This window comes from Ictalurus furcatus, chromosome 28, assembly GCF_023375685.1.
Source record: "Ictalurus furcatus strain D&B chromosome 28, Billie_1.0, whole genome shotgun sequence".
In the NCBI taxonomy this organism is placed as follows: domain Eukaryota; kingdom Metazoa; phylum Chordata; class Actinopteri; order Siluriformes; family Ictaluridae; genus Ictalurus; species Ictalurus furcatus.
This window is the reverse complement of record NC_071282.1, coordinates 4,871,550-4,885,656: the sequence shown is the minus strand read 5'-3', so window position 1 is coordinate 4,885,656 and position 14,107 is coordinate 4,871,550. Positions and strand designations below refer to the sequence as shown.

Genomic DNA, 14,107 nt, shown 5'->3' with positions numbered 1-14,107 from the left:
GAACCCAGGGTAGCGGGGGCCCTGTAAATGTGATCTCTTATGTTGTGCAGATGAAGGAACGGTTGGAGGCAATGACAAAACTGGCTCAAACTCACATGGCTGAAGCACAAAGCTAACAGAAGTCATGGCATGATCGGTCCACTTGTGAGCGGAGCTTTAACCCTGGCCAGAAAGTGCTGGTATCAAGAGAGCAAACTATTGGCGAAATGGCAGGGTCCATTTGAGATCAAGCAGAAGCTTCGACCCACCACTTATGAAATTGCCACACATGGTCTGGACCGGTCTAGTAAAGTGTTACATATTAACTTGCTTAAGGGGTGGATTCCTCATCCTGAGAAAGAGTCGCAAGTCCTGATGATTCAACAGGTGATTGAGGAAGAGGAACTGGAAGAGCAATATTTGCCTCAGTCGGTAACAGAATGTGTTAATTTAGATCATTTGCCAAAAGGTATCAGCAGGTGAGAGCTCTTTGCAACCCAGAACTTTTTTCTGACTATCTGGGCATCACAACATTGATTAAAAATGAGATTGTGTTGAAAAGTGATGCTATTGTTAAAAGGATGAGTTATGGAATACCTGAGTGATTACAAGCCTCATTGAGGAAAGAGATTGAGCTGATGCTGACGTTGGGAATCATCGAGCCTTCTAAGAGTGAGTGGTATCACCAGGGGTTTTAGTTCCAAAAAACGACGGAACCTTAAGATTCTCTATCGATTTTCGATACCTGAACCCTCTACGAACGGTCTAAGTTTGATTCCTATTCAACTCCCCCAATAAGTGACCTAATTGGCCACCTAGGTCAAAGCAAGTATCTGACCACCGTTGACCTCACCAAAGGATAAGGACAAATTCCTCTCACTCCTCAATCTAGAGAGTTATCCTCCTTTAGAACCCTACGAGGGCTATTTCATTTAAGGGTTCTTCATTTTGGCCTGTCTCCTGCTCCAGCCACTTTTCAGAGGCTTGTGGACCAGATATTGGATGGTTTGTCTTGTACGACCGACAAATTAGATTACATTGTTTTCTACAGTGACACTTGAGAACAGCACCCACAACACGTTCAAAAAGTTCTGCAGCGACTCCAACAAGCAGGCCTCACCATCAATCCATTTAAATGTGCTGTGGCCAAACTGAAATTGAATATCTGGGCTACATCATTCCTAAAGGGGTGGTCAGACCCCAGGTGAAGAGGGTACAATCATTCAACAGTGTCCTATACCTCAAACACAAAAAGAATTAAGATCATTCCTTGGTATGGCAGGTTTTTTATAACAGATTTATTCCAAATTTCTCTGGCAGAGCAGCAGCCTTGACTGATATGGTGTACTCAAGATGCCCCAACCAGTTTCAGTGGTCTGAGGAAGCAAAAATGGCTTTTCAAGACATCCAGACTGTCCTGGGTGAGGACCCTGTGTTGCCTGACTTTAATCAATTGTTTATTGTGCAAACAGATGCTTCGGAACGAGGCATTGGAGCCGTGCTTCTGCAAGGGCCACCCATTGGACGACAACTTGTGGCTTGTATTAGCCATAAACTCTTTCCTAGAGAGGTCCGATATTCTACAATCGAAAAGGAGTGCTTGGCTGTGAAATGGGCTCGAGATTCCCCAAAATATTATCTGTTGGGGAGAGTTTATTGTGGAAACTGACCATAAGGCTCTATAGTAATAGCAGATAGCAGAATTACGCAGTGGTACTTGGCCATGCAGCCCTTTTGATTTATTGTCCAGTATGCTCCAGGTGAAGCTAATGCTACGGGTGATTTCTCGCTGTGTCAGTGAGGTTCTGCGGGGGGGTGATGGCAAATGATGTGGCCACACAGTAAGACAGTAACTAAACACACGTACATACATCCTTCTGTTTTGTTTGCACGTTTGTTTGCACGTCTGTCTTTTAATGTTTCATGATTAAACGTGTTGCAGAACACGCCATAATATTTCATAATGACAGACACAGATTTGGGTTTGGTGTCACTATTTTATTTCCAATTTGTATTTTCATGCCACATTTGACCACCTGCAAGTTTTTACAAAATATGGGAACGCCGTCTAACCTCTGCTTGTTTCAGTGGAAGCGATAGTTAAGCAGCTCCTCAGGCTGGAGTTTTGCTGCTTGGTCCCATCTGGGCATGCTCAGAACAGCTGTAGACCACTCTGCTGGAGTGTGGCTACATGCACCAGAGCAGTCAACCTACGAGAGAGGAAACCAGATTCACTAAAGAATGTAAATTCACTAAGACTCTATGATATACAGTCAGTTTTCAGGCATTTTTCTTGGGTAATGGTAAAAGGAAGTCGGTGGACAGCGTGAGGACATTCATGGTTGAGCTTGTGTACCTGGCTCTGCCTGATCCACTTCTGGTCTAGAAGGTTGCCCTGTTTCTCACACAGCACCAGAGCTTCCTTGAAGAGGTCCTGCGCCAGCGTTTTCCTTCCAGTCAGGTGGTGCAGGTAAGCATTCAGGTGCAACACACGTGGGGTGAAGATGTGACTTTTTCCAAAACGTGTGAAGTCTGAAGAGAGCTGTGTGAGAAAATACGGCATGTTACATCATGTATATAGCGATTGAGGTAATGTTTATTTAGTGTAGAAGCTATATCGTAAAATATTACACATACACAGTAGTTCTTTATCACGTATGGACCAAGTTTGGAAAAACTCTCCATACAGGTTCACATTAAAAGTGTATTATCTGTTTTTGCTTCAGTTCCGCTCATTTAAAAAAAAAAAAAAAAAAAAATCTGAATTAAAGCTTTAAAAAAACCTTTTGTGCTCTTTTAAGGGTAATCCTTCTTTGACGGTTGCAATCAATCAGTTCTTTCCTGAAGAGTAGGATGCTGCACTCCAGGAGCATGACCCCACCACTACTGATAGACTCAATGAAGGTTGGAATCCAAGTGTACAATTTATACGCCTTATCAAAGAAGACAGCAAATATCTCCCAATTTTCCAGCCGTGCATACCTGAACACACACACACACACACACACGCACACACGCTTACAGAGCCAGTATTTTAGTCTTACACCAATCCTGAATGCTATCTTACATGTGACTGAGAGTCATATATGGTAAAGTTACTCTATGTGACTGAGAGCAACGTCTCACCACAGAGCCACTGCAGAGTAAAGATGCAGCATCAGACTCTTATCAGCTTCCAGGTTAGCATCTGACCGAGACTCTTCCACAAAAGCCAAACACTCCTCGAATGGTCTGAATACAAATCCTGAACCAAACAAGGACAAAACGGTTCGTGCTGGACAGATTTCAGATAATTATTTTCAGGTCGGTTTACTGTTTATCCATAAACATAACAGCTAAAAGTTGATTTGACCATGGACAGGGATGGGCTGAACTTATGATACATGGGTCTGAAATATGTATTTAAATTACAAAACAGTATTTCTAAAATTCGTACTTGAAGATTGTAGAATAGAAAAATACTGATCTAATTTTTCTATTGCAAAATGTAATACATAGATTTTATTTTGCTCCATTACGAATTTTTTCCCATTGCTGTTCACGTGTAACAGAATAATAATCATGGATCTTCCCATGACTGACAGAGTGCATACCAGCATACAGAAAGAAGTTCATGCAGGCAGCATAAAACCAGCCCTTTGCTATGCTGCTTGACATTTCTTTGCTCAGAGTCTGGATCTGCTGCACACTCTCGCTGTATCTGTACACATTGACACATACACACACAGTCACATGTTCTGCATCATCAGGTATAATTGTTTCAAGCAATAACTGAAGCAACACCAACCCATACCCACCTGTCAGTGAGGAGCAGAGGCAGGTGTAATGCAGCTGTGGTCCTCACGTCCAAACCGGGTATGTTCTGGACTTCACCCAGCTGCTGAGCTCGAATAGCTGTCGAACGCATACCACCACAAACTTAGTCTTGTTCTTTCATATACACATTAGGAAACTGAGCCTTTAAGAAGGACACGTCTACATACTGCACTCGATTGACTGCTCCAGGTCCCCTGTGCACATTTTAACGACGGCAAGGGTTTGAGTCAAGTGGCTGATCAGCCTCCGTCCCGCAGGGTGGTCTGAAAGGCTGGCACAAGTTCTGTACAGGAAGGCTTCGAGACGCTTGCACTCGCTCTTCTCGCCTGTAAACTGACTGTATTTGAGATAGTCGATGGCGGAGTAGACGATCTGCAGATACACAATCACACGACTTGTTATTCTTGTCCGTGTCATGGGCATCACAATCTAGTCACGAATGGCCACAAGACTTTAACAAACCTGAAGGAAAGCACAAATCTTTAAAAGATCATGGCTGTCTGAGATCTGTGTTTAACAATCTAGGTTCATACATTAAAAGGTATAATAAGGGACTGAAGTTAACTAAAAGCAAATAATACAAAAAACATGTCCTCCATTAAATATGATTGGTCACACTTTTAATAAGACTCTTTCTCTGCTCTGATTCACCTTTCTCTGTTTTCCTTTTCTGTGATTAATCTGTGGAATCATAATTAAAATCAGACTCATGTCCGCATGTCTTAATCCTGTTGAACTTTGACACTGACCTTGAACGGACTGGTACTCTGGAAGGCAAGATTGATTTCCATGGTGATGGCCAGCGATGCACACCTGAGCCGGCCACGCATGCAATTGATTTTCCAAAGGAAAGACAGACAATTGATGCATTCATGTAGACGCTCTAGCTTTCTTTCCCTACGCACACACACACACACACACACACACACAGACACAATCATCTTATAAAACGTTCTGCATTCTGACAGTCTTCATTTCTTGTGCAATGATAACATGAATAGACTCATACCTTGGGATCTGGAACTGTTTGGACCGATAATGGAGTTTCTTCAGCTTCTCGTATATGAGCTTAAAGGATTGTGCAACAGAACTGCGAGGCAGATTGCAGTTCAGGATCTTCAAGGCGTTCTTAAAATTCTCCTCTGCCTCCAGAATTTTCCCTGCTCTAAACAGAATCTGGGAGAAATTAAGACATAATGAAGACCTGTTTGTATTTGCCAAGTTATATTTGCACTTTGGATTTGCATTCGAGCCTTGGATACCCAAGTCTTTACATACCTCTCCTGTGAGCCGATGCATAAATACTTGATGAAAGTCATCGATATATTGGGAAGGTCTAAAGGCTGATGGAAATGCAGGCTTGCCTTTTTTTACATTTTCCGGAAAGGGCCTGGCCTTAGTCAAATACTGCAACGCCTGCAACAAGACACACTTTCTCACAGTCATGTGTAATGATCACAACTAGGTCAGTTATACAGTTAAATAAGCAGTTAGACTACACACATACCCTATCATAATTCTGAAGATATACAAAGGCAGCTGCACTCTCCACCAGGTAGTAAAATGTCCTGAACACGCATCCTGAAAGCCACCAGTGTTCCAGTGTAGGGATGAGTACTGTCTCCACTAGCTGAGCACACCAGCAGCTGCCTGCAGTCGTCCTATCACGCGCTTCCGTCAGTACTGACATCACCTTGCCCAGGAAGTTCTCTGTATCATTACTGCATACATACACACAAGCAATGTTACTCCCTGTATATGGTGAGGTTACATTACAGCAATGCATCCATCAGATTTATCAGCATCTGTACATAAGCTCTGAATCATGATCACATCTTTATAATAAATGTTTTGTCTATATCAATGCAATCACTGTATCCTCACCCATTTCCTTCAGTTGTGTACACCTTATTTCGAGAGCACATCCCTACATAGAAAAAACACTTATTTTACAATTTCTACACTCTTTTCTCACAGTGTTTATAAACATAAGCTGACCTCCATAGAGTTCTTGAGTGTGTGTGTCTACAGTATATTTGCATGTTTAGAACGGTAATGAATAAGAATTAACTTGTTCACAATAGGACCTGACCAACTAATTGGCTTGCTGATAAAATTGGCTGATGTGGCTGATACGGTTCAACAAAATGGTCAGTATTGGTGAAAATCTGGTATTGGCCAACACTGTAACCAATCTGAAGGTTTAAGCATTTGATATATGTTTGTATGAATTAGGCCCTGGAATGGAAGTCAAGATTTCAATCTCTGACCTTGGCTACGAAAGATCTCATAATGCCGTATTGCCTTGTAGATCTCTTGGAGATGCTCGCTATTGTCATCTGTGACCACTTCCTCTCCGAACTGGAAACTCCTGGCGTTGCACTTGCTGCAGCGGTAGGTCTTTTTCATCAGGAATTCGGCACGGCCACTGTTGTAACCGTCGAATCGATTGCAATAGATTAAATCCACATATGTCTCCATTTCACCCTTGGTGCAGAAACTCATCTGCCGACACGTCCACACAGGATCCACTGAGAACCAAATGAACTCTGAGAGAGAAACAGTTTAAGTGTTTAAGTGCACTGTTCAGTATTACAGAAGAGTTACATTTAGGGTTGTTAAGTGATTACAGTACAATCACAAGGATTTCGTGATGCTGATCAGGATTAACAACAATTCTTTATTTGCTCAAAATTGTGCCATGCTTTGGAAACGTAAATGTTATCCAGTGATGTCAAAAATGATCTTTGATCAAACATTAATTTTTGTAATCCATGTTTTCATAAGAACGAGTCAATGAAGTATGTTGAGAGAACTAGAGTTGTAAATCACCTTTATTATTACCAGTAAAACATCAGTTCAATAGCACAAAAAAACCCCCCCAAACAAACATACTTTTCATCCTGTTCCATCGGCAAAATACAGAATATTGTCTTCAACCTTTCACAATCTCTCTTCAAACGTCAATATGCTTTCAAATTCCAAAAAAAGATATCCCATTGCGGAACAAAAGTCGTTTGAACACATTGACTAAATTACAATCATTTCCAACATTGATTTTCTGTTTCCCACTTTAATTTTTGCCTGACCCAATACAAAGTTTATCAAACGGCCCTTCCTTTGTTTCCTTTGTAATATTTAAAGTAAAAAATGAAAAGAAGCATGGTAAACATTTCATTAAAAGACTTTCACAAGACTTTGATTACAAAACAAAACACATTTATCTTGTACAGAATGATTTAAAACAGATAAAAAAAAAAAAATCATTAACAGTCATAACACCAAGCAAAATGCTACACTGCAGACCTCCAAGAAACTTGGCTTGAATTCCATGAGCACGCACCATTGGTTTAAAATTTGAAGTTCCACATACATGAATCCTCCAAGGAGCATTAAAATGTATCAGACTTTCTTTATTTAACTGCTTTACACGTATTTAATACAATGATTAGCCTCCGATTGATGTTAAACTCCAGTCAATTAAATTATTTGAAACAGCTAATGGACAATTAACTTCTACATCCGGCAAATCTGGAGAGATATTTAGACCTGGAAAATTATGCTCGGCATCTAGGCTGAAGTGTGCAATTAAGCAGTTGTGTAAAAGACTCATTTCATCTTCAATTAAAAGACTTCAACATCTTTCCAATAAGTGTCCAACTGTCCCTATAGACTGAATGCCTAGTCTCTGGGTTATTATTAGACTATTATCCAATGCCACCGAGCTAGGTCAACGAGATCCTATATTGTGATTGCGTGCGTATTTATTCATTTTTGTCCAATCCATGTTTCACAAGATAAATCCAAACACACTCCATTGATCAGAGGCTCCTTCGAGAAACAGTACACAATTTGTAGACCTCGAGACTTTAACCACACTCTAGTCTCTTTGAATGCTCATAAAATTTGCAAACTACTTTAATATTTACCCTTTTAGAGTCAGTCCAAAAGAAATTCTTCCCAAAACCTAATCCCCCAACCACACATACAAGGAGACAAACTATTTGTGCCCATGATAAATTCTGATACAATTTCTTAAACTGCAATCTAAAAGCAGCTCTTCAGGTTTGCAACATGTATTAACTCTTGACCCACTTCCTCTAATGGCAAATACAGCACACTGTTTGGAATCCAATGTAGTTTTCCCACAAAAAAAAAAATAAAAAAAATAATTGTTTTAACTTTTTCAGGAAGACCCACTGAAGGCTCTAAAACTGCCAAATAATACCACAAAACAGATGCAAGTAAATTATTGATAAGAATTCTCCCCCTACAGGAAATCTTTTGGCAAAAACCATTTCCACTTTCCAATTCGTCCTTGCGAATCTGTTAGGTATACAGTAAGACTGGTCCGTATGTATGATCTGCCTGAAAACTTCTTTCAACCTAGTGGCCAAAGCCTTTGGTAAGATTTTACAATCAGCACACAATAAAGCCTCTGACCTCCGGTTCTTGATCTCTTTCAGATCACCTTTCTTTGGGAGTAAAGTTAGGACTGTGTGGCACAACTCAGTGGCAGCTTTCCTCCTGGCAGACTGACATTTATGACTTTGTGAAGTGAGTTTTCCGTATACCAAGCGTTTGTTCTCGGTTCATGTGTTATTGTTTTGATCTCGTTCTTGGTTCTGGTTTTGCCTCGTTTATGCTTGTTTGCCAATCACCTGACCCATTTCCTGTTTTGTGACCACGCAATTGTCTGATGATTTGGACTGGTCTGCCTGCCTCTCTTCAAATAAAAGCTCTTTTCTGCACTTGCGTCCATTCTATCGTCCATTACGTTTATTACGTGACAACAACTGACAAATCAGAGGACTCTCTAACTTTCTGAGCCTGAAAACTCATCTGCACCAAGTTCTCCCTCCTCAAATTCTGAACTGAACATTGAGATTGATTTTTTTCTTCCATTTCTCATCTATTAAATTTCCTCTTAGTTGCTGGCATTTTAAAAACTGCTTCATCCTCCCTGAAAAGAGGAAAAGAACAAGCCTGCATCATCTACATCTATACCAACATTGTCCTGTTTTCCCACATATTTTTCCTTTGATTACATTCAACACATCCTTCTTGGTTCCTTTCTTCTTCTTCCTGCACTTGCCTCAATACGATTAGTCACCGTTTCCCCTTCATCAACTTTTTCTTCACTATTTTTACGTCTTTTAACTTCCTCTATCTTTCTGTCAGCATTATAACCTTGAGGTTGTGTTTCTTTATCAGGACAAGAATGCATCAAATCCCCTTCTCTACCACACAAAACAATTTAGTTTCAGTAGTCTACACAAAAAAAACAAACACGTAATCGAAATGATTGACCTTAAACTTGAGAGCGATATTAAAATCCTCTGTCATTCCTCAAAAGCACATGTATTTGTTTTCTAAACAAAACCACATGTTTCAGCAATGGAGACTCACAACCTAAAACTATTTGGCTATATCCCTCCGGACAAATATTCAATACTTTGGGCAAACCCAAGAAAAAGACAGAAAAGGATAACAAGCCATTAAAGTTGAGGGGAAAAAAATAAATAAATCACATCCGCTCATAATCTCTTACCTTCGCAGTTGTTCTTGCAGTAACAGGAATTGGTTGATGAGATGTTCCTGGGCTCTGAGGCACACTTGAAGATGCCCACTCTAAACAGTGATCTCAGGAGGATTATGAGCTTCTGATTATCCATAGGAGGCATCGTATTCTTCAGCTGCTCAAAGTTGAAGTTGTTATCGGTGAAGTATCCAATAACAGCGGCATATTTCACCACCTGCTGCTCTTCGTACAGCATTGTCCATATGTTAGCCAAAGCTAGACAAGATATAACAAAAAGTAGTAAGTGCATTGCTGAGGTAAGCCTTGTTTAGAAAAAAAGGAATGTGCTTCATTGACGAAAGTTAAACACTCACCCAATCGCCTGGCGTTCATCTCATCAGATGACAATCCAGGTTCAAGAACACACCTGTAATGCAGTACCAGTTCCTCAGATTATTGTTAAATAATCCACTTTTGTATCGGTTGTCACTCATTGTGTTCAGATGATTTCAATCAGTAGAAAAAAACTACAATACAGCACAAAAAAATTTAAATACAATAAAAATAGAACTGTACGCATTTACATCTGATTGGCATCGCCACGATAATACACTTACACAACCTCACGGGTCCAATTTGGAAGCTTAAAGGTTGAAAGAGGCAGCATGGAGTAGTGTTTGGTCGGCTCATCACATGACACAATCCCTGGATTATTCATCAACAACTTTGCAGCCTCAAGCACTTTCTCTCCATACACTGTCACAGAGGGAAATGGTACATTTTTAACAGTTAACAAAATATCAATGTTTAGAGAACACTGAAGTAACGCTGTGTAGGAAAACACTCACCACTGAAACATTCTCTCAAAGGGCTCTTTTCAAACTTGTACTTGACTCTTCCTGTAGCTACGCCTATAGAGATACTCCTATAGGACACAAACAGGACAAGTCGAAATTCTCCAGGTGTGTAAGTGCGTAAAATGATAATGAGGAGTTTGTTTGGGACACTCCATGCTGTGACTTACGAAACACTGTCCATTTGTTGGCAGCATGTATCATGTATCCGCAAGGCAGCCTGCACTGCTTGAGCAGTCTTATCCTGTCTCTTATCCCCAGGTAAGCCAACGGCACACACAAATATACAGCCCTGAAATCACATGACCGATACAGAGAAATGACTGCATGTGATGTTCCCATTCAGCTTTACAGTGGTAAAAATGGCAGGTGTGAGTTTTCTCTGAAGGCTGATCAAACTTGACCTTATTATTAGTAGGTAAGAATCCATCCATCCATCCATCTTCAACCACTTACTCCTTTTCAGGGTTGCGGGGGAACCTGGAGCCTATCCCAGGGAGCATCGGGCACAAGGCGGGGTACACCCTGGACGGGCTGGCAGTCCATCGCAGGGCACACACATACACCCTCACACACCCATTCTACTGACATTTTAGGTGTCATTTTAGTGACCCCAATCAGCCTATCATGCATGTCTTTGGACTGGGGGAGGAAACCGGTGTACCCGGAGGAAACCCCCGCAGCACGGGGAGAACATACAAACTCCGCACACACATGGCCCCGGCGGGACTCGAACCCCGGACCCTGGAATCACTAAGCCACCGTGCGCTCGAGTAGGTAAGAATCTCGTCATGAAAATAAAACTGTAATTGTGATTGTGACTGTATGTTACTTTATACTTTAAACTCTGTAACATTATCAACTGTTTACCCAGTTAAATGTCTGTTACTGACTTTAGTAATAATAATAATAATAATAATAAGAATAATAATAATAAGCAGAATAATAATAATAAAGTAACCAGGAAAACCTGGAAAATGTACCTCTTCAAAAAAGAAGACATTGCAGATTTTCCCACGGCACCTGAACATCTGCCCTGCAATAGTTTCGCTGACTTCGTGACGATCGAATCTCAGATCCATCTGAGTCAGCACGAATTGCAGATACACAAACATGATGGTGGTAGGCCATATCTCTGGCAGGCCAGGATTGGGGGCTTGCCATTGCTGATTTTCATGTATCTAATAGAAGAACAATAAATAACTTCGTCCCATTCTCCATGTACACTTATGCTGTAAGTGCAGTTGGAGCACGAAGCAAACACCAAGGTCCAACTCTGACCAAGAATATGTACTGTACAACCATCTAACATACTAATTCTGATACATTATTGCCTCAAATAGTACTCACCTTGTTACAGGCTGTATGAATCATAAACTCACGGATGAAGGTTTCTCTCTCTTCATTTGTTAATAGGTATGTAATTGGATATTCTAAAGAAATAAAACATGTAAATTGATTTATGTAACAATAGAAATTTACTTATTAAATGCTGTGTGAAAAAAGTGCCTTACTCTCCATAGGAAAGTGAATGTTGTAACGGCGCAGGTCATCCACTGACATACTTTTCTGTTCCCTGCTGCATAGCAACTGATGTATCAACATTTATATCATTAAGTTAACCTTTAGTTGAACTGAAGAGAAAGGGAACTTAAGGGAAAGGGAATTCAAAAAAGTATGCTAGATGAGGTTTAAGACCAACCTTGACAGCTTCTTCATTTTTAATACTTTTGACAATAAGATTTTGTCTGTCACAGTGCCGCCATGCTTCAGGGCACAAAATGATGTTGCGTCGCTTCAGCAGCACTTCAGCCGATCGTATCTCTTCCACAGCCGGGCCAATGACAGCACAAACCTGACTCTCTTCTTCTCCTAGTCTCATTTTGGTGAACGCCCCAGCTGATAATGCTACCACAAACAAGAACAACAGGTAAATATTCTATCAAACATAAAGACACTAAATTATGCATGTAGAACTAAATAAGCACCTATTTTGATAGTGTCCGCATAGGAATATTTACTCCATTGGACTTTGGACACTTCCAGCATTGTGAAAGCACATCGGATAACATGAGATATGGTGTCACTTATTTGCACGTTCTCCTCCACCCACTCAGCCAGAATAATGTAGTCTGCAGGCAAGATTATGTAACATTGATGTACTGCCATGTGCACAAATATGTTTTGTAACATAACTTTCCAGAGTAAAATAAAGATACCTGTGAAATGCACTATGTAACCGCCTGCAGCATTGACACCTGTAGTGTAGTTCAAACAGACATTACAGTCTGCTCAGTTCAAAATGTACTAAGAAATTAGTGCAGGGCAAAAATTCCTAACTTACATGCAACTAGTTTTGTTCTGTGATCGATCAGCCATTCGAAGAATCCTGTACAAGAAAAATGAAAAGAATAAGATAACAAGAGTACTCCAGCAAAATACATTTCGTACAAAAAACACAGAGTCTAAAACTAATTTGTCTAAAATGGTGGTATTTTCCTGGTAACTAAATAATAGGGTAAATCTACCGTCCGCTGCACTTACTGAAATTAGCACCTGTTACTGGCCATTTTTAGGTGCTAAATATCAAATGACTATTTATATTCAAATTGTAATATTGTCCATTGTTCATGTAGTCAAGTTATGTACTATAGTAAGCAGTGACAATGTAAACAAAGAAACAGTTTATGAAAACTGATTGTTGCTCTTGGGAAGATAGTAAAGATAAGCACACAGCATAAGTGAACAGAAGTGATCAAGTCCCCACCGAATCACCAGTTAGAATTGTAGCTACATGATATTTGTGCAGTTAAGAAAATATTTACACATAAAACAAGCATATGTTTTAACCAAGTAACCAATTGGACAGCCAGGGTGGCCAGCTCACAGACCATCTGTAGACAAGTACAGCAAAACACCAGACTTGACTTCTGCAGCACGAATTCCCTCTGATGATAGAACCCTGTACAACTCAGAACGACTCATTCCTGAATGTAAAATACGCTCAACGTTGAAATTCATGTCTAAATTTTCGTTCAGTCCAAACTCACGGTTAATGCAACCACTAACTGTAGAATAACAAACTGTTCTGAAGACAAAAAGCTGCCTTCTATATTCCACTTCTCGTCGTGACGTCACAGACCAGCGGCGCGTCCGGCTTTCTTAAAGAGCCGTTTTATTCGCAGTTCCAGTACTTACCTTCAATCGCCTCTAGATGGCGCCTTGAAGCGCACTGATATTTTACTGGAGGAATGAATGAAAGTAATATGAATGTAGAAGTTGATGAACGAATTAAATGCTTATTAACTGTTAACACAAACTCACTCTCTGTTTAATAATCACAATTGTATGGCTAATGAGAAGGGAAATAATTTTAATTTTAAAGTTAAAACTTTTTTTTTTTTTTTTTTTTACAAACATAGTTAAACAAACAAACAAACAAACATGCAAAGAAAATAAAAGTAAAAAAAGAGAGGGAGGGGTGGCGGGTGGCGGGCTGACAGCCTATTAACATAAAATGTCCACATTAGCACATGTGCAGGATTTATATGTTAAAATTCATTCAAACTATTTCCTTTAAAACAGATGTTTCAGGTAGCAACCATTCATGTAGAAATGCATCCTATTTCAACTGCAGATAAGCAGTCATCTTGTCAAATATATATACACAATCCCAATTCCAAAAAAGTTGGGACGTTGTGGAACATGTAAATAAAAGCAGAATGCAATGATTTGCAAAGACCCATATAAACCCATATTTTTTTCACAATAGAACATAGAAAACAAAATGTTTCAGCTGAGGAAATGTACCATTTTAATGGAAAAATAAGGTAATTTTGAATTTGATGGTAGCAACACACCTGAAAAAAGTTGGGACAGGGCCCTGTTTACCATTGTCTAGCATCACCTCTTCTTTTAACAACAGTTCATATATGTC

At 40.0% G+C, this 14,107-nt stretch overlaps 1 protein-coding gene across 5 annotated transcripts; it reads right to left on the bottom strand.

Moving 5' to 3' along the window:
- Window positions 1-1,547: 1,547 nt before the first annotated feature.
- Window positions 1,548-13,258, bottom strand: LOC128603856 (adenylate cyclase type 10). 5 transcript variants are annotated; one of them, XM_053618590.1, is made up of 26 exons: window positions 13,062-13,258; window positions 12,515-12,559; window positions 12,390-12,428; window positions 12,159-12,302; window positions 11,873-12,078; window positions 11,685-11,760; window positions 11,521-11,603; window positions 11,154-11,351; window positions 10,341-10,462; window positions 10,165-10,241; window positions 9,934-10,072; window positions 9,691-9,743; window positions 9,347-9,592; window positions 6,066-6,344; window positions 5,680-5,722; window positions 5,303-5,516; window positions 5,074-5,211; window positions 4,805-4,971; window positions 4,545-4,692; window positions 3,963-4,167; window positions 3,777-3,873; window positions 3,573-3,679; window positions 3,106-3,223; window positions 2,763-2,961; window positions 2,336-2,521; window positions 1,548-2,189 (listed from the first exon to the last, which is right to left on the bottom strand). In XM_053618590.1, the coding sequence occupies exons 1-26, from the start codon at window positions 13,189-13,191 to the stop codon at window positions 2,064-2,066; spliced, it is 3,585 nt and encodes a 1,194-aa protein (XP_053474565.1). In that variant the 5' UTR covers window positions 13,192-13,258; the 3' UTR covers window positions 1,548-2,063. The 5 variants fall into 5 exon arrangements, with proteins under 5 accessions (XP_053474565.1, XP_053474566.1, XP_053474568.1 ...); XM_053618591.1 differs by lacking the exons at window positions 12,159-12,302; window positions 12,390-12,428; window positions 12,515-12,559; window positions 13,062-13,258 and having other exon boundaries at window positions 1,554-2,189; window positions 11,685-11,749; window positions 11,873-12,030; XM_053618593.1 differs by lacking the exons at window positions 11,521-11,603; window positions 11,685-11,760; window positions 11,873-12,078; ... (2 more) ...; window positions 12,515-12,559; window positions 13,062-13,258 and adding an exon at window positions 10,575-10,923 and having other exon boundaries at window positions 1,560-2,189; window positions 11,154-11,274.
- Between the last annotated feature and the right edge of the window lie 849 nt (window positions 13,259-14,107).